The 19,667-nt window shown below is 61.4% G+C and overlaps 1 protein-coding gene across 1 annotated transcript; it reads left to right on the forward strand.

The window, feature by feature from the left end:
• Positions 1-1,453: 1,453 nt before the first annotated feature.
• On the forward strand, positions 1,454-18,110 carry Dusp8 (dual specificity phosphatase 8). The gene is made up of 7 exons (XM_076844893.2): positions 1,454-1,532; positions 7,030-7,351; positions 8,814-8,952; positions 13,185-13,351; positions 13,993-14,152; positions 14,365-14,488; positions 14,681-18,110. Exons 2-7 carry the CDS (start codon positions 7,121-7,123, stop codon positions 15,729-15,731), a joined length of 1,872 nt encoding a protein of 623 aa, XP_076701008.2. The 5' UTR covers positions 1,454-1,532; positions 7,030-7,120; the 3' UTR covers positions 15,732-18,110.
• Positions 18,111-19,667: the final 1,557 nt, after the last annotated feature.

Raw genomic sequence — 19,667 nt, forward strand, 5'->3', positions numbered from 1 at the left:
ACACTCCCCCTCCCCAAATCATTACCCTCAAAGACTCCCAGGGCTCCTCAGCTCCCACATACAGGGCTCTTTGTTCTCTTTCTCGGGTCTGGTGCAGGGCACAAGGCCTGGCACAAAGAAGGTGCTCAGTAAATACTGGATGAACTTGAGTGAAGGACTCTGGGCCCACCAGGCCCCTCCTGAGCCACAGCTGTCCCTGGGGTGGCCACCTGAGACCTGCAGGTGCCTTGGAGTGGCCTCAGAACTGGCCCCCGTGTGCTTCCGGCCCAATAAGGTCCAAGGTGTCGTTACCTAGGTTTTGTTAGCGCTCTGGACGTGCTTATGTTCCCACAGTGGTGGGCTGGGGCTGACTTTCCCCAGCCTGCCTGGGTGACATTAAGGTGGTCGTGGAGGGCTGTAGCGGGGTGAGTTTTCACTGGAAGGGTCAAAGGCTATAGGTCATGAGTGGGGTTAGGGTCAGTGCCGCCCCAAGAACGCTCGGGGGTTCTGGAAACGGCCCAACTCCAGCGTTGACGGGATTGTGACCTGAGACAAACCATGTCGCCTCTGGAGCTTCCGATTTCCACCCAAGCAAAGTGGAGATCCGGGCTCCCACCTCCAGGGGTCGCGTAGAGGGTAAACGTGCAAGCTGCAGGTAAGACGCTTCGCCGGCTGGACCCGTCGTGCGCGCGCTCGCAGGCCGCACGGGACTGAAGAAGGCCCTCCGGGCTGCGGCTCTGTGTGAACAAAGACTGGGGACAGGAGAGAAGCCGGCTCCAGCTCCAGCCCAGGCGGGCAGGGAGAGGACCTTCGCGCCAAGGAAATGGACAGGAGGACCGCCCGCGGGTCTGTGCGCAGCAAGGCAGGGGGGTCCTGGGGCCACGCTGAGCCCTAGGCTGGAAAGGCTTCCTGGTGGTGGGGTCCCCAGTACCGCCGCCGGTCGCCCGGGCAAGGGACCGGGACGCCGCGTAGCTCCTTTAAGAGCCGGTGCCAGGTGAGCGCGGAGGGCGGTGGCGGCGAGCCCCGGCACCCCCGCCCCCGCGGCCGCCGCCTCTAATCTGCACTCGGGGCCGGGGCACGGCTGACGTCATCTGCCCTCGAGCTGCGCGTGCTGATTGGCTGCAGGTGACGTCAGGGGCTTTTTCGCTCGGCATGACCTCATCCCCGTTGGCGGCCCCGCCCTCCGCCCCGGGCCTGTCACTCGCTGCTCCCGAGGCTGCTGAGCCGGCTCCGCGGCCCCCGCCCCACCCGGACGCCGGAGCCCGAGCCCGGGCCGAGCTGAGCCGGAGCCGCCGGCCGCGCCCGCCGAGTCGCGGGCTGGGATGCGCGCCGCGAGCGCGCGTGCCCGCCCGCAGTGCGCGCTCTCCGGCTCGAGCGAGCGCTCCCCGCGGCGGCGGCGGCGGCGGCGAGGGCGGCGGCGACGCGGCCAGTGCGCCCCCCCGGCCCCTGCCCCGGCTGCGCGGCCCCCGGGCGGGCCCATGGGCGGCGCAGCGGAGCGAGCGCCCTGAGTGCGGCGCGGGTCCCGGTGCGTCCCGGCGGTGAGAGAGAACCAGGTGAGCGGGGCGCCGGGCCCGGCGGGGAGCGGGAGAACCGGTGGGGAGGGGTCGACCCAAGCTCCCGACACCCGCGCAGCGTCGAGGTCTCTCGGCGGGCGCCCGGGAGGAGGCGTCCCCAGCCCGGGAGCGCAGGGCTGGGACCCAGCCCCGGCCTCGGCTCGCTGGGTACGCTCTGCGGACCCCCGCCCGGCTCAACGCCCGGGGGCCGCTTTGCTTCTCCCCGAAATTCCTTCTTATTTGGGGGGACGTGAATTAAGGACCCAGGTGGGTTATTTGATGCAAACGCAGAGCTGTCGGAGCCCTACGCCGCATCCCCTTGGGGGCCAGAATGGCAGAAGGTCGTCCTTTGCGGGTAGGAGATGTGGAGCCTGGGCCGGCCATAGGAAAAACGGTCTTTGGCTCGCAGGAAGCCTCAGGAAAGGGTTCGGTCCACATCTGCGCGGGGAGAACCTGCAGATCCTCCTCCTGGTCAGGCTGCTCCACACCCGCACCTTGGGGTGCTCAGCCGATGCGGAATAAAGACCATCCTTGCCGGCTGCAGAAGCAGACGCGGTGCTGGGGGAGGGGCCGGCTCAGCCAGCCTCCTAGGCCTTCTGCCCACCTGGGGAGAGGGGTGCAGGCCAGCTGCAGGGTGCCGGCCAGCCTGGCCAGGAGAGGGAGGAGCCACAATAGACCCAGCCCCCACCAAGTCATCCCTGCTGGGAGAATTTGCTTTCTAACCTCCTGCTGCAAAGGTGCGCTGGATTTGCCTGGGAGTTGGGGACCTTGGTGGTGCAGTGATGCGGTTGGAGGTATTCTGGGACGGAGGAAGCGGTGGCTTAGCCCTGCGGTGCTCTGTTGTGCGTTTCGGGATGGGGTGGAGTGGCGCAAGGCAGGAGAGCAGCCCTCTCTGTGCTGCATGCCCCTGCCGGAGGGGTCTGTGTAGAAGCACAGAGGACCCCCACAGACCATGTCACACCTGCTTGCTCCCAGAGCAGCCTTTGGAATTAGGGTGGCCTGCAGTGCCTGGCTCTGCACAGGGAGGACAGAGTTCTGTGTATTTGCTCTTCAGTTGACAAGCACCTGCCCCATGGGCAGATCATGTGACCAGGAGGTAGAAGTTCATCCTTAGGTCTGACTGAAATACCTCCAGTGGGGCCTCAGGAGAGTTGCTGGGCAGTTCTCTTCCCTCCTGCCCTCAGCCTTTGGGGAGGCTACCCCTGGGAGCAGAGTTCTGTGAGCAGAGATGCAGAGAGAGCTTCAAGTCCTCCCGTGTCAGGACTCCTCCTGGCATCTCTCCTCTTGGGCTCATGCTGATGTCTGGAACCAAAAGTCTCAACTGCATTGGAGACCCAGGAGAGAGTCTGGCTGGTCCGTGGCAGGTCTGGGGAGGCCTTGGTGGGCAGCTTAGAGAAAGCAGGGAAGGGTCCAAACTCACAGCCAGGGAGAAATGGCTCTGGTCACCAGACTTCAAGGACTGAGGCCACCTCTGGGCTGCTTGGGACAGTGACTGACTGAAGCCCTGCAGATCAGGGGGGCTGCAAGGGCCAGGTGGGAATGGAGGGGAACTTCTGGCCTCCCTCTCAAAGGCCTACTTGCTGAGCCTCTCCCACTCCAGGCTGGGCCCACTCCTGTTCCTGGGAACTGAGGTTGCCTCCATACCACTCTCCAGCCCAGCACTGGCTCTGCATGGCCTTACCATTGTCCCAGCCAAAGCAGACTGTCCCCACTTGCCCCAGGGAGCTGAGGGGCAAGAGCACTGGACTAACCCTTGTGAGCACTGGAACCCCTGTCTCCTGGATGACCCCTCCAATCTCCCTTCCTGGCCTCCAGAGGTGCCCCTGGGTGACAGTGAGCCAGCGTCTCAGCAGCTCAGTTCTCCATCATCAGTTCTCCATCATCAGTTCTTGTCTGAGCAGGGGAAAGGAGACACCATTCCTGTCCTCCAGTGGCTGAAGGCTCTGGGAGCCATCTCTAGAGGCAGTGAGTTCCGTCTCGCTAGGTGTACGCGGGAGGTAGCTTGGCGAGTGTGCTATCGGTTGTGGCAGGCCCCAGCACTTGACTGTCACTTCTGCGCTCGGGGACATGAATGCTGTGAGGAGGCCTTAGGTGTAGGAGTCAGGGTGTGAGGTCTCAGAGCTAGTACCTGGGGTACCGGTGTACTGAGATGCTCAGGGATTTTGGTAGGCAGAGGGTGAGCACATGTGTGTGAATATGCACATGGGCGTGTGCACACTCTGGCACCTCATGTGTACGCACCTGCATCCCTGTGAGAGTGATTACACACGGGAAGAGGTAGATTGTAGGCCATCCAGGTTCAGTGGGTGTGCAAGGGGTGTGTGTCTTCCTGCATCTGCAGAGGGCAGTGTGGGCCCAGGAGCCAGGCTGGGCTGTGAGGGAGCTGGAAGGTCACAGCCCAGGACATTGGACTTGGGCCCCCTTTCCTCCGAGCCCTTCAGACTGTACCTGCAGGTCTTGCCCTACTAGGACTTCCTCTTGCTCACACCAGGCTCTGAAATAGCAGGGTGACAGCTGTTCTCCCACCCTGGTTCCCAGGTTCCTAGGTTCCCAGGAATGGGGTGTGGGTCAGGCCTGGGGGGGCTTGATGGGGTGCTGGCCTGCCTCAGTTCCCCCTGCTTGTCCTAACCCTGCTGACCTGCTCAGGGCTGACCCAACCTCTCCACTCCCCACATACTCTGCCCAGCTCTGGACTCTGATCAGAACATCTGGAAGGCCAAAGGGGAGGGCCTGTCCACCCCCCAGCATGCACCCTGGGGGCACCAGGGTGCAGAAATTTCTGCAGCAGGGTGTGCTCTGGCCAGACCTTCCCCATGCTGACAAGAAAGCCTCAGAGCAGGCAGGCGGGAGCCAGTGAACTGCAGTGCGAGGTGGATCCTGGGAATTAAGACTAGGTAGGGCAGGGTGGGGGACGGGCTTCCTCACAGGCTGGGGCCAATACAGGCCCAGCTACAGGGCACCTGCTGTGAGGAGTGGGAGCCAGCCGGGAGGGGCGACCTGCGGCTCAGCAGAGCGGTGCAGCCTGCTCTGTGGCTGCTGTGGCAGGAGCAGCCGTTGCCTGGCACCTCTGTGGTTGCCATGGTGACGATGGAGGTGCTAAGTTGCTAATGAGTCCCCCTGGCTGCAAATAACAATACTATAGTGGCTAATAGGGCCAAGCCTCAGCTCCGAGGGTTCCTGGGAGGCAGGGCAGGGACCAGGTACTAGGCCTTGAGCCACCTGCCCACCTCTCCAGCTCCCACCCAGGGCCCTGCAACCAGATTTGCCCTTCCCTGCCCTTCCCTCTGGGTCAGGCCCTCCACCGCCTGGCTCCTAGGCCTGCGCTGGTTGCCTGTCTTCTGAATGGGCACCTGTCCATCCCAGCTTCCTTCAGGGCTGTGTAAGGTCCAGGGCCTGAGTGCTGGGCCTCTCCCAGCTGCCTGTCCTTCTGTACTGGGCGTTCTCTGTTTCTGTTGCTTCAGGTGAGAGCATTGCCCACTTAGCAGGTGAGGATGTTGAGGCTCTGGGGTGGCAAGCCTGGGGACCCCCACCCCCCAGAGTCCCTACCTCACTGTGGCCTGCTCTTGCTCTAGCCACCCAGGGCAGAAGTTCTGCCCAGGCCTGCACAAACTGGGGGTTGGGGGGGAGGTGTTAAGAGCTGCTTTCTCTGGTCCAGAAGACCTGCTGGCCCTTCACCAACTTGTACAGGATTCAGGTTAGAATTGAGGAGAACTTCCCAAGACAGTTCATATAGGAATTAATCTGTAGGCAGGACCCCCTTCAGGAGGCAGCAATCCCCTCAGCAAGTAGGTAGGAAACCCCTCACTCAGCAGGCAGGGATTGTCACTGTTGAACTGGACCCGGGGAGAGGCTCAATCCTGGCCTTCCCCCAGTGCAGAAATGAGGAGAGATGGGAGGCATGGGAATCAGTGAGTGGGACTCACGGTCCCCATGCCCCTGTGCTGCCCAGCAGCACTCCCACAGTTTTGTGGCTCAGCATACGGCCTAGTGAGGCCAGCTGCGGCAGGGCAGGAGGGGAGAGGTCAGGGGCTGAGCTGGAAGTGCCCGAGGAAAGGGATTCTGGGGGTGGCCAGGGGCAGCAGGGCTCCATCCTGCCCCACTACATCTGTTGGTGCCTGTGTCGAGGCTTCTCTGTACCCGCCTAGCTACTCTGCCCCCCTCTCTGGGATTCTGCCGACAGCCCTCACCCACTGGCCTAAGAGCTGACCCAGGGGATAGAGAGCCAGTGGCAGCTGTCACTGTGGTCCCCAGCTTCATGGAGCTGTTTGAATGTTTTGAGGTCAGGTGTGCCACTCCAGCGCCCCACGTGGCTGTGGGTTGAGGGCCCATGGAGGGGGTTTTGCCCACCTTGTCCCTCTGCTACAGACTCTGGAGCACGCCCTGGGCTGGTACAGATATGGTACAGTACAGACCTCCACTGAAAGGCTACCATGGCACTGGGGGGCCGGAGCCACGCAGGGCCACCCAGGACCCTGGGTTCTGTCCAGCCTCCTTGTGTGTGACCTGGGTGGGTCTCACCCCTGCCCTGAGCCTCCTTTTCCCCATATGTAAAGCAGACTTGTCATCCCTGACACTGTGTCTGCTAAGGGGCTGTGAGGCTTGAGGGCACCTAGAGAAAGGCCAGTGCTGGCCGGTGACAGGGGATATAGGACTTGACACCAAGCCTGCAGGAAGGGCTTCCAGTGTCCCCAGGTGCCTGCCACCTCTAAACACCCCTCAGCCCGAGGACATTTGGGGCCATGCTGAGGACCTCCGGCTGCCCCTAAGGGGCCCTGAGACCCCAGGCCACTGCTGCGCCGAGCACTGCCCCGCACACCCCACAGGGGCCAGCACTCACCCCCACCCCTTTGTGCAGCAGGTGGCGTGGGCCAAACCTCGGCCTGCAGAACTGGGACAGTGCAGTCCCTGTCCCCACATCCAGGCTCCTCCTCCAGCACCCTGGCCTTCAGCATCCAGGAGCCATAGCTAGCAGAGGCAGTCCCAGCCCCTGCCCCCCACCAGGGTGGGGATTATCGGCTCAGAGAGCTGCCCTTGGAGATGAGCCTCTAGGGATTGGCCTTGTGGCACTGTGCCAGGGAAGGAGGGCAGGGGCAAGGGCAGCTAGCTGGGCAGAGGGCAGAGGGGCGAGGGCAAGCTCTGGACCCGTCTTACTCAGGGTGGGTAGATAAAGAAGAGGCCAACGGGGCAGAGGTTCCAGAACAGAGGAGTGTAGATGCATGCCAGGGTCCAGAGGAAGGACCCTGGGGACAGTCTGGACCCTTTTTCTGGGTCCCTCTTACCCTCCTCTGCCTCCTTGTGCCTTGAGCAGCTGCTGATGCCAGGACTGGACAGTGCAGGGGCTGGACAGGGTCTCCTGTGTCCTCCACCCTGGGTGAGACTGATGCGTCTGGGACAAAGTGCTCCAGGGTGCACGTCCGGGTTCCAGCCCCAGCCTGCCCAGGAGTCTCTGGCCACTCCCGGGGCCTGTGGCGCTGCTGACAGCCTGCCTCTCCCTCAGGTCTGGCACCATGCACTAGGGCAGTCTCCACGCCGCGAGGCCGTACCCTCCTCACTTCAGGGTCACCCTACCCACCACACACCGCCCCACCATGGCCGGGGACCGGCTCCCGAGGAAAGTGATGGACGCCAAGAAGTTGGCCAGCCTGCTGCGAGGCGGGCCTGGGGGACCTCTGGTCATTGACAGCCGCTCCTTTGTGGAGTACAACAGCTGGCACGTGCTGAGCTCCGTCAACATCTGCTGCTCCAAGCTGGTGAAGCGGCGGCTGCAGCAGGGCAAAGTGACCATCGCGGAGCTCATCCAGCCCGCTGTGCGCAGTCAGGTACCCTTCGCCTGTCCCTGAGAGTGTCCCCATCACCTCCTAGTGCCCAGCGGAGCCTCCTCCTCGGCCGCTGAACCCACACTGGGCTCCTCCACGCTCTCAGGCTCTCTTGCTCGTTTGCCAGCCTCCTGCCTGTCTGCGTGCCCACTCAGATCACCGAGGTGGTGGGCTTGCCACACCGAGGTGTAGCCCCTCACAGGGTACAGGGAACGACAAGAGACACAGGGCCCAGGGGGCTGGCACACACGCAGGCACAGCTGGGTGGCCACTCTGACTGCCATGAGGGCAGGAGGAGTGGTCTGGGACCCACGCTGAGCAGTCCATAAGGCTAGCATCCCAGTCCTTCCCCCCCCCCCACACCCCGGGGTCTTCAGTGAGCCAGAATTCTCTCTGTGGCCCCCCCCAGGAATGTCCTTGCAGGAAGGAACAGTTCATTTGGACAGTTCATTTCTCCTCAGAACCACTGAATCCAGCTACTAGGGAGGGACACTGAGCCAGTGACCTGTGTGGGCAGCAGCAACCCCTCCTACCACCTTAGGTTGGGGCAGCCTGGAGGCTTAGGGAGCATCCTGGTCACAGTTCTTCCCCCTGCAGGCTGGCATGTGAGAGGAGCCAGGTGGGAGGGCTGCTTGTCAGGGGTCCCCACTCAAGGCCAGAATGCCCCCCCCCCCCCCCCCCCCGTGGCTCCAGTGAAGGGAATCCTGTGATTAATCACCCCCAATGAGGACTCCCGGCCACAGTGCAATCCCATTGGCTGCCGATGACATCACCCAGCCAGGGTTGGTGGCTCAGCTGGCTTAAGGACTGAGTGTGCTTGGGGGGTGGGGACCTCGGCCTGTCTGAGCAAAAGTACTCAACATCTGGCCCCCAGACTGGCCCGTGGGGTAGGGAGGAGGGCAGCAGGAGCCCCAGCCTGCATCCTGACTTGCCAGGTGGGGTCCCCTGCAGCCTCAGTTCCTCCATCAAGGGGCTGGAGGGGAGAGGAGTCAGGTGGGCCAGCGGTCAGCTCACTGAGCCTGGACCCAGGGCACTGTTTTGAAATCCAAGAAACATGCTTCCAAGAGCCTGAGGACGGGCTTCCCTTGGCTCAGCCACCCTGGAAGCCAGCTCAGACCTCATACATGTGGCACAGGACCTGTCACTCTCCTGTGACACAGTGGACAGCCACTCTGTTTCCTTCGTCATGAGCCCCTCTGTCTTTCCTGGTCTGATGCCTGTCTGCCAGGCCGTGGGTGTTTGCACCTGCCCAGGTGGGGTGTGTGTGTGTGTCTGGGCAGGTGAAGGAGAACTTGTGAGGTTGTGGCGGCACCTGCCCACCTTCAGGGAGCAAGGTGACAGCACCCCTCCTCTGGACCTCTGACCCCTCACTCTTTCCCTGAACCAGAGGCAACAGGCAGTGGCAGGACACAGGGCACCTGATGGGTGCCCATGGCGCCCTGACCTCTGCCCTCACGGCCCCCAGGTGGAGGCCACGGAACCACAGGACGTGGTGGTCTATGACCAGAGCACACGGGACGCCAGTGTGCTGGCAGCAGACAGCTTCCTGTCCATCCTGCTCAGCAAGCTGGACGGCTGCTTCGACAGTGTGGCCATCCTCACAGGTGAGCTCACAGGGCCCCCTGCCGGGACACCTTCTCCTCTTTTCCCACTGACTCCTTGGCTGGGATGGGTTGTCCAAGGAGGCCAGTGTCTGCTGGGGCAGTGGGGAGGCTTCAGTGCCTCCAGTTCTCACGCTTCAGGACCTGTGTAACCTGGGCCTGCCGCCATGGTCAGCAGGTAGAAAAGTAGACAGGAGGAAACCCCAAGGCTAGTTCTTTTAGAGCAGGGCCCGGGACCCGACCTTGGGAATCTGTCAGCTAGAAGTGGTCTGTACCAAGGGGGTCTCCCTGAAGGCCACAGCTGACCACAGATTGCTTCCTGCTTAGCCAGGGCTGCTGCCTGGGGTCACCTGTTCTGCAGCAGCAGTCTGGCCCTGTGACTCCACACTGGAGACTGAAAGCCCCTGGCGCACACACACACGCACACACATGCACACTCACAGGCAATGGTGAGAGGGATTCTGTGGGATCTACTTCCTGAGGAGGTGGCCCAGGTCCCAGAGGAGCCAGATGGAGCTGGTGTGTCCCAGGAATGCCCCCCACCCCCCCACACCCGTCTGAGGTCTTCATCAGCATTCCTGCAACCCAACCTCTGGGCGCCACAGGGTGTAGCAGGCAGGTGGAGAGTGGAGGCTCAAGACAGCACATACCCACCCTGTGGGGGACAGTGGGATGGCCAGTGAGCAGCCAGGCTGGCCCTCTGGCTTTGGTACCTAGCAGGCACAGTGGCCCCCAACCCAGGCCTTGGGGACCTGCAGACCACATTAGTCAGGCTGCTGGGCAGGCCTCCTGAGGAGCATCTAGGAGGCTTGGGGTTCTGTACCACATGCGAGGTACTTGCTATAGTCCTTTGCGTCTGAATGAGTTGACACCCACCCTGCGGTTACTGTGCTGGGCACCTGGCACTTGCAGCCATGGGTCCCACTTGTGATGTCTGGGGGCATCGGTGGTCTGCGGTGCCTGTGTGTGAACGTGGGACCCCTACGCACAGCACGGAGCTGCACACCCTGGCATCCAGTCCTCTTCCCCTAGGTCACCGTTTGGAGGCCAAGTCAGAGTGGAGGGAGGAGGAGTCCTGGGCATAACAGGACCCTCTGGTCCAGCTTGCCACCCTCGCCAGGAGTGGGAGCCATGAGGCTTTTCTGAGAGTCAGAAGTGGGTCTAGAACACACCTCCCTGACCTGCTTAGGGAGGGGGCCAGTGCTCAGAAGGGGTACAGGGTGGGAGGCTGGGTTTGCCTGGAGGGCAGGGCTGATCTTGTCTGTCCCTGCCTCACTCAGCTCTCAGCTTCCCCCTGCTCTTCCCATTCTGAATATCCATCCCTGCAAGGTCTACGTCTGCCCCAGCTCTCTAAAGGCCAAGCCAGGGAGGAGGCAGGTCCCATCACATGAGGTGGCTCATGGTGACACCAAGTCAGGACTGGAGTTCAGGACAGCCTCCTGGCCTCGCCCACCAGCCCTCCTCCCTAAGGTGGGCCCAGCCCCTGCTCTGAGCAGCCCTCCCCTGAGCAGTGAGAAGGAGGGGAGTGGGGAGTAGGGAGGGAGCTGCCTGCCGTGACCACCAGCAGGGGTGCCTGGTCCCCGCTCCTCTGTTGTGCTGCCGGACCCCTCCTGGGCCCGGACCAGAGGAGTGCCAGGGAGAGGAGGATGGCACAATGGAGAGAAGGGGACGCCCTGGCAGGGCAGATCTGCGGGTAGCAGGAGCAGCACTGTTAATCCAGGGTCTGCTACTGTGACCCAGCCCCCACTCCACCGCTGCTACAGGCTGTCCTGTCCAGCAGGGGCAGGGACAGGAGAGGGCCTAGCTCTTCAAAGCAGCGGTGTGCCCTCCCTGGAGCCAGTGCCTGCTGGAGTGTCGGTCCTACAGAAGGAGGGCAGGTAGTGTCACGATAGTGCCCCCAGCCCAGCCCTTGCAGCCCAGGCCAGACACCCCAGAAGGCCCTCTACCCCCACAGGAGCTGCAGCAAGAGCCCTCCCTGAGTCCAGAGGGACTGGGAACCCTTCCGGGCTCTGTGCTCCCATGCAGGCAGCTGCGAGTCTGGGTCCCTGTTCTCGGGGCAGCAGGAAAGGTGAACGTGGGGTCTGTCTGGCGGCACACATGCCAGTTCCTGCCCTTTGGCGTGTGTCTGAGATTTCCTTGTGGCTAGCAGGTGTGCCCTCCATGCCCCAGAGAACAGGCAACCTTGGTGGGCTGGAGGAAGGTGTCCTTGGGAAATGGCTGGAGGCTAGGGAGGCTCCTAGGCCCCACAGAGACCCACTCACTAAAGTTTGGTGCCCCTCCCTTGCCAGAACATCCCCAGAGCCTGGACAGCTCTGAAATCCTGAAACCTGGAGACTCTATAGAAACACCCAACTTGCCTGGCTCTGCCTGGGGGTCCTGGGAGGCTTCCCTGGGACACGGCTGAGAAGGCTACCAGGTGGCCACACCTGCCAGAACTTCCCTGCTTTGGGAGGAGACAGGGGTGGGAGGACTCTGATGGAATCCACAACCCATGCTGTGGCCAGGGGCAGGGAGAGCAGAGAGTAAGACCCAAGGTCCCTGGGAGAGTCGGGGAGAAGCATGCACTGGGGAAGAGTCTGGAAAGACCCAACCCTCCCGGGTCCTGACCGCTCAGGAACATGCAGGGCTACCCTGGCTCTGGGCTGTGAGCAGGAGCGCGCCCCCCCGCCCCCCCCGCCCCCCCCCCCCCCCCCCCCGCCAGCCCCCACAGCACCCAGCTCAACCTCCCCTCAGGGGACCTGTGAGCTGCAGCACTCCCAGTGCCAACGTCACCTGCTCCTTCCTGTCCAGCCAGCAGTTCCTAAGGAAGGAACCACTTCTCCTCCAAAGCTAGGGCCTGAACGCTCCCAGGTCATCTCCATGCCCCCTCCAAGTCAAGCCTTCTTTGGGTGTACAGGAAGCCCACACAGCACACATTCTGGGTGGGTATTGTATCAGCTATCTGCGAGCTGGACCGGGGTGAGGCCAAAGTGCCAGACTTCTCTTCCTCACGAAGTGTGGAGGTCCCTGGCACCCACTCCTGAAGACCAAGGCAGGAAAGAGCATGGGTATTCCCAGGCCCAAGACCCTGCCTCCACTTTCCTGCCCTTTCCCATGGGATGGGTGGGTCTGAGCTACTGTCTCATGTGCTAGATAATCGGTTGAGGCCAGAAACAGGAACCCACTTGCCATGAGGGTTGTCTCCCAAGAAATGTGGACACCCCGGGTACTTCAAGACAGGTCTCAGCTTGCCCTATCAAGAACTGGTGGCCACTGGATGGGTGCTGCCCAGTGTCGGGTCCGACTCAGCAGTCACCCCAGCCAGGTCAGGTGTGGCCAGGTCCATTCTCCTGTCTCCCTAGTCATTCTTACCTTTGAGCTGCACAGCAATGCTGTGTGGCAGGCAGGATAAGGAAACTGAGGCCAGAGGCCTGCTCTGCCCCGTGTGGCGGAGTCAGATACACCGGGGACTCCTGCTTGAGTCTCTTCAGCCGTCAGTGGAGGGTTCCCTTCATAGTCTGGGGCCTGGGACTTGCCTGCACATGGAAGGTGGCAGGGCACACGCCTGCCATGTGGAAGGGGCAGATGCTCCCTGTGCCCAGGTTTCTCCTGTTGGTGGAACAGAGCTCCGACCAGAACACAGATGTCCCTGCGGGCTATGCCAATCCTAGTGGGTGATGTCATGCCCGGGGCAGGGAAGGGCCCTCTGGAAGCCCTTACCTCGGAGCCCTGGCACCAGAGCCCAGGCATGGGGCTGCCAGCCAAGTGGAGTCAGGGAGGGATTGCATCAGTGCAGCAGAGGAGACGGAAGGCCTGGCCTGGCCCTGGGCCAGCGGTGTGCTGGGACTGAGGAGGGTGCTTCTCCCCAAGCTGTGTGACCCTTGCCCTCAACAGGAGACCCTGTGGAGGTCTGAGCCAGCCCTTGCCTGGGCCATCGCGTGCTGTGCTAGCTGGCCACCTCGACCCCACATTTATGGGCATCACAGCAGCGTCCACAGTGGGGCCATCCCTTAATTAGGATGAGAAGGAATGTGGGCGTAGGTGCAGGCTGTAAATGGGCGGCAGCACGCGCCCCCAGCGTGGCAGAGAGGCCTGCCAGCAGGAGACCAGGTACCTGGGCCAGAGGCTGGCTGGCCAGCTCTGCGCAGGGTCGGTAGGGTGTGGCTGAGCTGCGGCAGTGGATGCAGTGCCCGGGCTCTCTCTCCTGCCCCAGCTGGCCAGCCGGCCTGACGTGCCTCCCGTACCTCCTCCTACAGGCGGGTTTGCCACCTTCTCCTCCTGTTTCCCTGGCCTCTGCGAGGGCAAGCCTGCCACCCTGCTGCCCATGAGCCTCTCCCAGCCCTGCCTGCCTGTGCCCAGTGTGGGCCTGACCCGCATCCTGCCTCACCTCTACCTGGGCTCTCAGAAAGATGTCCTGAATAAGGTGTGTGCACTGCTAGGGATTCTGGATGACAAGGGAAAGAAGCAGGGGTTCAAGAGCTAACTCCTGGGGTAGCCTGGGGGAGGAAGAGGGAAGGGCCATGGATGAACCAGGGTGGGAGAGCATGTGGTAGGGGCACAGGACAACAGAGGGCCCCAGCCCAACCTAGTGGAGCAGGGCATGGGGGAGGTACCAGCAGGGCTGGGTGGAGAGGCAGGCTCCCAGCCCCTTCCCTGGTGGAGCTGGAGCCCGCATGCCAAACTGCTGATGTCACTGGGCCCCTGCCAGCTCTGAAAGAATCCCGTGTTTTAAAAATGGTGACAAGGGAAAAGGGTAAAGCCACCACCCAGGCAACCATGAAATTCCTGGGAGCCTACCGCAGACTGTGGGCGGGGCTGCAGGGAGGCCAGCGGTCCCCCAGCTCCAGCTCAAGGCCTTTGGGCTCTGTAGTTGAGATGGGAGGGAGCTCCTAGGCCCAGCCCCTTCCACATGGCCAGAACCAGGACCAACTGGGGCTTGGGATCTAGGCTCAGGAGCACCCAACACTCACGGCCTTCAGGCTACAGAGAAGAAGAGCGTCTAACCCCACCAGGGGGCTTCTCTTTTCTCTGCCACCTCTTCAACCCATCCTCCTTCCCCTCCAGGATCTGATGACCCAAAATGGAATAAGCTATGTCCTCAATGCCAGCAACTCCTGCCCCAAGCCAGACTTCATCTGCGAGAGCCACTTCCTGCGCATCCCCATCAATGACAACTACTGCGAGAAGCTGTTGCCCTGGCTGGACAAGTCCATCGAGTTCATTGGTGAGGCTGGGTGCTGTTGCTCCCCTCCCAGGAGGGCAAGCTGAGACAGAGGGGAGGCCAGGCACTGTGGCCACTCTGCTCAGGCAAGGGAGGGGTCCCTGAAAAGTAGCTGGGACTGTTGTTACAGGTGTGTGTGGGGGGGGTTGCTACCAAAGGGAGGGAGGGGCCTAGCAATTTCAGCTTTCACTTGGTCCCCATGGTTCTGCTCCCAGATAAAGCCAAGCTGTCCAGCTGCCAAGTCATCGTCCACTGTCTGGCTGGCATCTCCCGCTCTGCCACCATCGCCATCGCCTATATCATGAAGACCATGGGCATGTCCTCTGATGATGCCTACAGGTATTGCACTCCTCCTGGGTTCCAGGTGCTTGAACTCAGCAACCTATGGCCCACAGCATCCCCTCCCTTCCCCTCTCCACCCACTGGCATCCGAATGGCCCAACCTCCTGCCCTGGCCAGGAAGGGGAAGTCGAAGTCTGTGGGACCTGGTGAGAGCCTCTCCCACTGACTGCCTCTCCTTGCCCACTCCAGGTTTGTGAAGGACCGGCGCCCATCCATCTCGCCCAACTTCAACTTCCTGGGCCAGCTGCTGGAGTATGAGCGGAGCCTGAAGCTACTGGCTGCCCTGCAGGGTGATGCGACCCACCCTGGGACCCCTGAATCCCTCCCAGGCCCTGCGGCAGGGGTCCCACTGCCCCGGCTGCCACCACCTACCTCAGAGAGCGCTGCAACGGGGAACGCAGCGACTACCGCAGCCAGGGAGGGCAGCCCAAGCACCGGTGGGGAGGCCCCAGTGCCCATGGCACGGGCTACCAGCGCACTACAGCAGGGCCTCCACGGCCTACACCTCTCCTCCGACCGCCTCCAAGATACCAACCGCCTCAAGCGTTCCTTCTCGCTGGACATCAAGTCCGCCTATGCCCCCAGCCGGCGGCCAGAATGCCCGGGCCCGCCTGACCCTGGAGAGGCCCCTAAGCTCTGTAAGCTGGACAGCCCGTCGGGGGGTACGCTGGGTCTCCCCTCGCCCAGCCCCGACAGCCCGGACCCAGCACCCGAGGCGCGCCCCCGTCCCCGCAGGCGGCCCCGGCCTCCCGCTGGCTCTCCTGTGCGCTCCCCAGCTCATGGCCTGGGCCTGAACTTTGGCGATGCAGCCAGGCAGACTCCGCGGCATGGCCTCTCAGCCCTGTCGGCTGGACTGCCTGGACCAGGCCAGCCGGCTGGCGCAGGAACCTGGGCGCCTCCCCTGGATTCCCCAGGCACTCCGTCCCCAGACGGGCCCTGGTGCTTTAGCCCCGAGGGCGCGCAGGGGGCGGGTGGCACGCGGTTCTCAGCCTTCGGCCGGGCAGGTGTACCAGGACCAGGCAGTGACCTGCGGCGGCGGGAGGCGGCCCGGGCTGAGCCCCGGGAAGCGCGGACCGGCTGGCCCGATGAGCCGGCCCCCGACACGCAGTTCAAGCGGCGCAGCTGTCAGATGGAGTTCGAGGAGGGCATGGTGGAGGGGCGCGCGCGCGGCGAGGACCTGGCCGGTCTGGGCAAGCAGGCCAGCTTCTCCGGAAGCGTGGAGGTCATCGAGGTGTCTTGACCCTTCCGTGGGGTCTCCGCGCCCCTCTGCTGTCCTCAGCACTCCGGGCTCGGCCGCCAGTAGCCGGACCCAGCATAAATATATATTATATATAATGCAAAGAAAGGTAAATGGTTTTACTGCGATTTTTATCGAGAAGTAAATATTTCGATTTTTTTATTTATTTAAGCTGTTCATTCTGGCAATGATTTGGCAACAGTGCAGGGCGGGCCTCGGAGCTCTATTTTTACTGTCTGGTATTTAACTGAAACACAGTTTCTAAGCAATAGGAGGCCACCTTCAGTTGCAAGCTGGGGTGCCAGGCTGGGGCCCCTTCCCGCTCCCTCCCCAGGAAACACTGCTGACCTTGCAAAGAGGCTGCCAGCTTTCATGCACTTTTTACTTAAGAAAAAGGGGAAAAAGGAGAAAGAAAAAAAAACTTTGCCACAAACTGAGCCGCAGAACCTCCCTTTCCCCCTCCTGCCTCCTTTTCCCCATCTCCCTTCTCTTCTCCCTTCTTGGGCTCTGCACCAAAGCCATAAGTGGGGGGGGGGCCTGGGAGCTGGGGCCTCCTAGGAGGTGCCAACCCCCAGCTCAAGGTGCCAAGTCTTGACTTGAGGGCACCTTGCTGCCCACCACCCCATTGCTGTTCCCTGGCAGGTGTTGGTGAGCACTGGGTCCAATGGGGCTAGGGTTTTCAGAGGGGCTTAGCAAAGGGGACTCCTAAGAGTCAGGTAAGGTGGCCTCCAGCACAGGGATGGGGTTGGAAATGGCTTCCCACTCCTGCCTGAGTTGCTCCGTTCCTCAGAATGGCCTCCATTCAGAGGAGGCTGCTCCGATCTCCTCTCCTTTGGGATGCCCCCTAAAGCCCCTGCCCATGGGGAAGCCCAGTGAGAGACCTGGCCTCTCCGGGACTCCTGTGTCAGGCAGGAGGAGCCAGGCTAGCCAGTGCTCTGAGCCCATCTGTGAGGAGGGCATGGGTTTAGGATCTTGTTCTGGGCTCTTCTCCAACCCAACACCAGCCTCAGGCAGGTCTTGGAATTCAGGTGGACACCTGCAGGCTGAGTGGCCTTGGAAGACAGGCCTGCCTTGCACAGGGAGTTCACACCTGCCAAACCTGCATGCTTCCAGGGGATGGGGCCTCTGACTTTGGGTGAGCCATCCCAAGGCAGAGGAAGGCTCCAGACAGGAGCAGATGCTGGAGAAATCCCCTTTTCTGCCCCAACCCCCACAGGGGCCTCTCAGGAGAGAAACCCCCAGTACACCCCTTTCCCAGGGCACTCTCCCTGTATCTTCAAGGTGACATGCCAGCCCCACCCCCAGGGGGCTTTTTGGCCCAGGAGGGCCAGCCTTGGGATAAAGGCAAAAGAGAAACCCCCGTCACTGTCCCATATTCTCTTAAGTCATAGGGACACAAGGCTTTGAGGGCACGATACAGGTCCATGCCCCTCAGGTGTCCTAGAGTCTAGGATTTGGCTGTCACCTTAGGAAGGGGCCAAGGGCTTGGCCAGAGGGAGGCTCACGCAGGACTGGCTCCTGTAGCAGGCCTAGGTCCTGCAGCCTGCTGCCCCCAACACCCCCTCGGCCTTGTCTTTCTATTTGTTCTTCATTTGACCTACACCCTGTGTTCCTGTTGTTCCTCCTTTCAGCAAAAGTCCTGTTCCTGCTCCCTCTGTCCCACCCACCCTGTCCTCCCAAAAATAAGCTATCATTGTTGTATTTGCAATCTATGGATTAGAGGTTTAAGTATTTATTATTATTGGTTAATATTATTATTATTAATTATGTAAATTTGCCTCCTGTCTGTCGTGTTGGGTTTCTGAGGTGACCCTGGGTGTGGAGGATGCACTGGCTCCCCCCTCCTCGCCCCACCCCTGCTGTCCCGGAGACAGTGGTCTGGGGCCACTGGTTGAGCCCCCAAACTCTGGGGCAGGTCCCAAGGCCCCTTTCCTGCCCTCCCCAGGTGTGGCTTCTGTCCTGGGGTATATAAGGCTGGCAGCCTGTCTCTGCTCTCACTCTGTGACACTGGTCTTGGCTGCCACCTCCTGTATGCCAGGGAGCCTGGGCACAAGCTCTTCCCTGGTCCCTTTCCACCTACTGTCTGAGGTACGGAGGGGTCACTGGGTCCCATCCAAGCCTCTCCACCCATCCTACCCCACCCACCTGGCCACTGCCTGGCATTGAGATGGCCCAGAATGGACCTGGCCCCCTCCTATTATTTGCTGGAAAGTCCAGCGCAGGAGAAGCGGCCAGTCCCCCACCCAAGGCTCCCGGTCCCTGAGGACTGGGACGCCAGCCTGCTGCCCTTCAGACTCCTGCCCCCATGGGCTGCACTTTCCTGTTCCCTCCTTTTGTATTTGGAAACAATGTGCTGTAATAAATCCTAAGACGGATGTTTTCCCAGAGCCTGGCTGCCTCTTTCTTCACGCAGGTGGTGGGCCGGGGTGGGGGTGGGGAGCAGTCTGGAAGCTCCCTGAGGCCAGGACCCTGGTGCGTTGGGCCTGGAAAGGCTGCTTGCCTCTTGCTGTGTGAGCAAAGTGCTGGGGGAGGGGGCAGTTTGTCCCCTGTGGCCAGGATGAGGAGGGGCTGGTCTCAGGTGCACTCTTACCATGTAAAATACCCTTTTTTATTGTTACCTGCTAGTAAAAGTAGAAGACTTAAAAACTCCCCTCACCCACAGCCCCACTGTCAACAGCTGGATGCAGCCCTGCAGAGGTCTGTACCTGTGTGTGCACATGTGTGCGCATGCTAGATAGTAGCTTTCCCATTAGAAATGGGATCTACTAAGTACCACTTGTGCATGGTACCAGGATCAAAAGGACACAGGAGATCTGGTGGAAAGTGCTGCCGTGTGTCCTACCCTGTGCCCAGCCACTGGGTTCCTCTGCCTGGAAGTAGCCTGGCCTCGGCCTGCACACACGCACCCCACCCAGAGCATCCCGGTGTGCACCAGCTGCACAGATTCCACAGTGTGAGCGCAGCCCTTGGCTTGGGCTTATTGACTGTGCAGCATCACAGCCACATGGCCATGAGCATCCTCCCATGCTCCCAAGGGTGGACTTCCAGAGAATCTTTTCTATGTCTCTTCACATTGGCTCAGGAGTCAGTCCAGCAGCAGCTCGAATGTAGCCAGCTCTCAGGATGCACCAATCACCACTCAAGGTGCTGTCTGGAGTTTCTAGGCGGTTCCTCAGCAGATCAGCAACTGTGAGAGGTTTGGCTGATACGTCCAGGGACCCTTCCCACTTTGCAAGCAGATATGTACTTCAAAGCAGTGATGCGACACCAGGTCCAACACATGCAAGTGCGTCTGTATGCACATGTGTGTGAGTACATGTGTGTGTGAGTATACGTGTATGTGCAAAAGAGGAGGGGGAAGGGGTGCAGTTAGTCCTCTCCACAGGCTGCAGAAGACAGGTCCTCGAATCCTGCATCCTCAGGAGTCCTCAGAGAGGCTGAAAGCTGGGAGCATGGTCTGACTCCAGCGAGGCTATTTTTAGCTCAAGAACATCTATTTATAATCCTGACAGCCCCTAGGAGTCAATAAAACCAGGACTGGAAAAAGCTGCTGATGTCTTGGGCACACAGTGTGCCCCACCCCATGCTCTTGAGCACCTGTAGCAGCAGGGGGTGTAGTGCAGGGGTCTTACAGGCTCAGGACTCTGGTGACAGTGTGAGAATCCACACAGGTGTCAAGTAGTTGCCATTTACTGACTCAGCCAGGTTGAGGTCAACTTGACCAAGGGCAGCAGAAGAGATGGACATGATAGGCTGGCTCCAGCTGCCCTTGACTACCATGTTGGGGATGCACACAAGCTCCCCCAAAGCCATGACTCCCTGCTTCTACCCCTACACTTCTCTTAGGCACCTCGTGGCTTCTGGATGGGTGGGTAAACGTAGAAGGCTGTGGGAGAGTGGGGATGAGCAGATAGGTGGATCCATGGGGGGTGGGTAGAC

The sequence above is a fragment of the Callospermophilus lateralis genome, chromosome 2 (genome assembly GCF_048772815.1).
Source record: "Callospermophilus lateralis isolate mCalLat2 chromosome 2, mCalLat2.hap1, whole genome shotgun sequence".
Lineage (NCBI taxonomy): Eukaryota > Metazoa > Chordata > Mammalia > Rodentia > Sciuridae > Callospermophilus > Callospermophilus lateralis.

Coding starts and splice junctions, on each gene's coding strand:
- Dusp8 (XM_076844893.2), top strand. CDS start 7,121: ATGGCCGGGGACCGGCTCCCGAGGAAAGTGATGGACGCCAAGAAGTTG. Junction 7,352..8,813: donor AGCCCGCTGTGCGCAGTCAG/GTACCCTTCGCC, acceptor CACGGCCCCCAG/GTGGAGGCCACGGAACCACA. Junction 13,352..13,992: donor AGAAAGATGTCCTGAATAAG/GTGTGTGCACTG, acceptor CTTCCCCTCCAG/GATCTGATGACCCAAAATGG.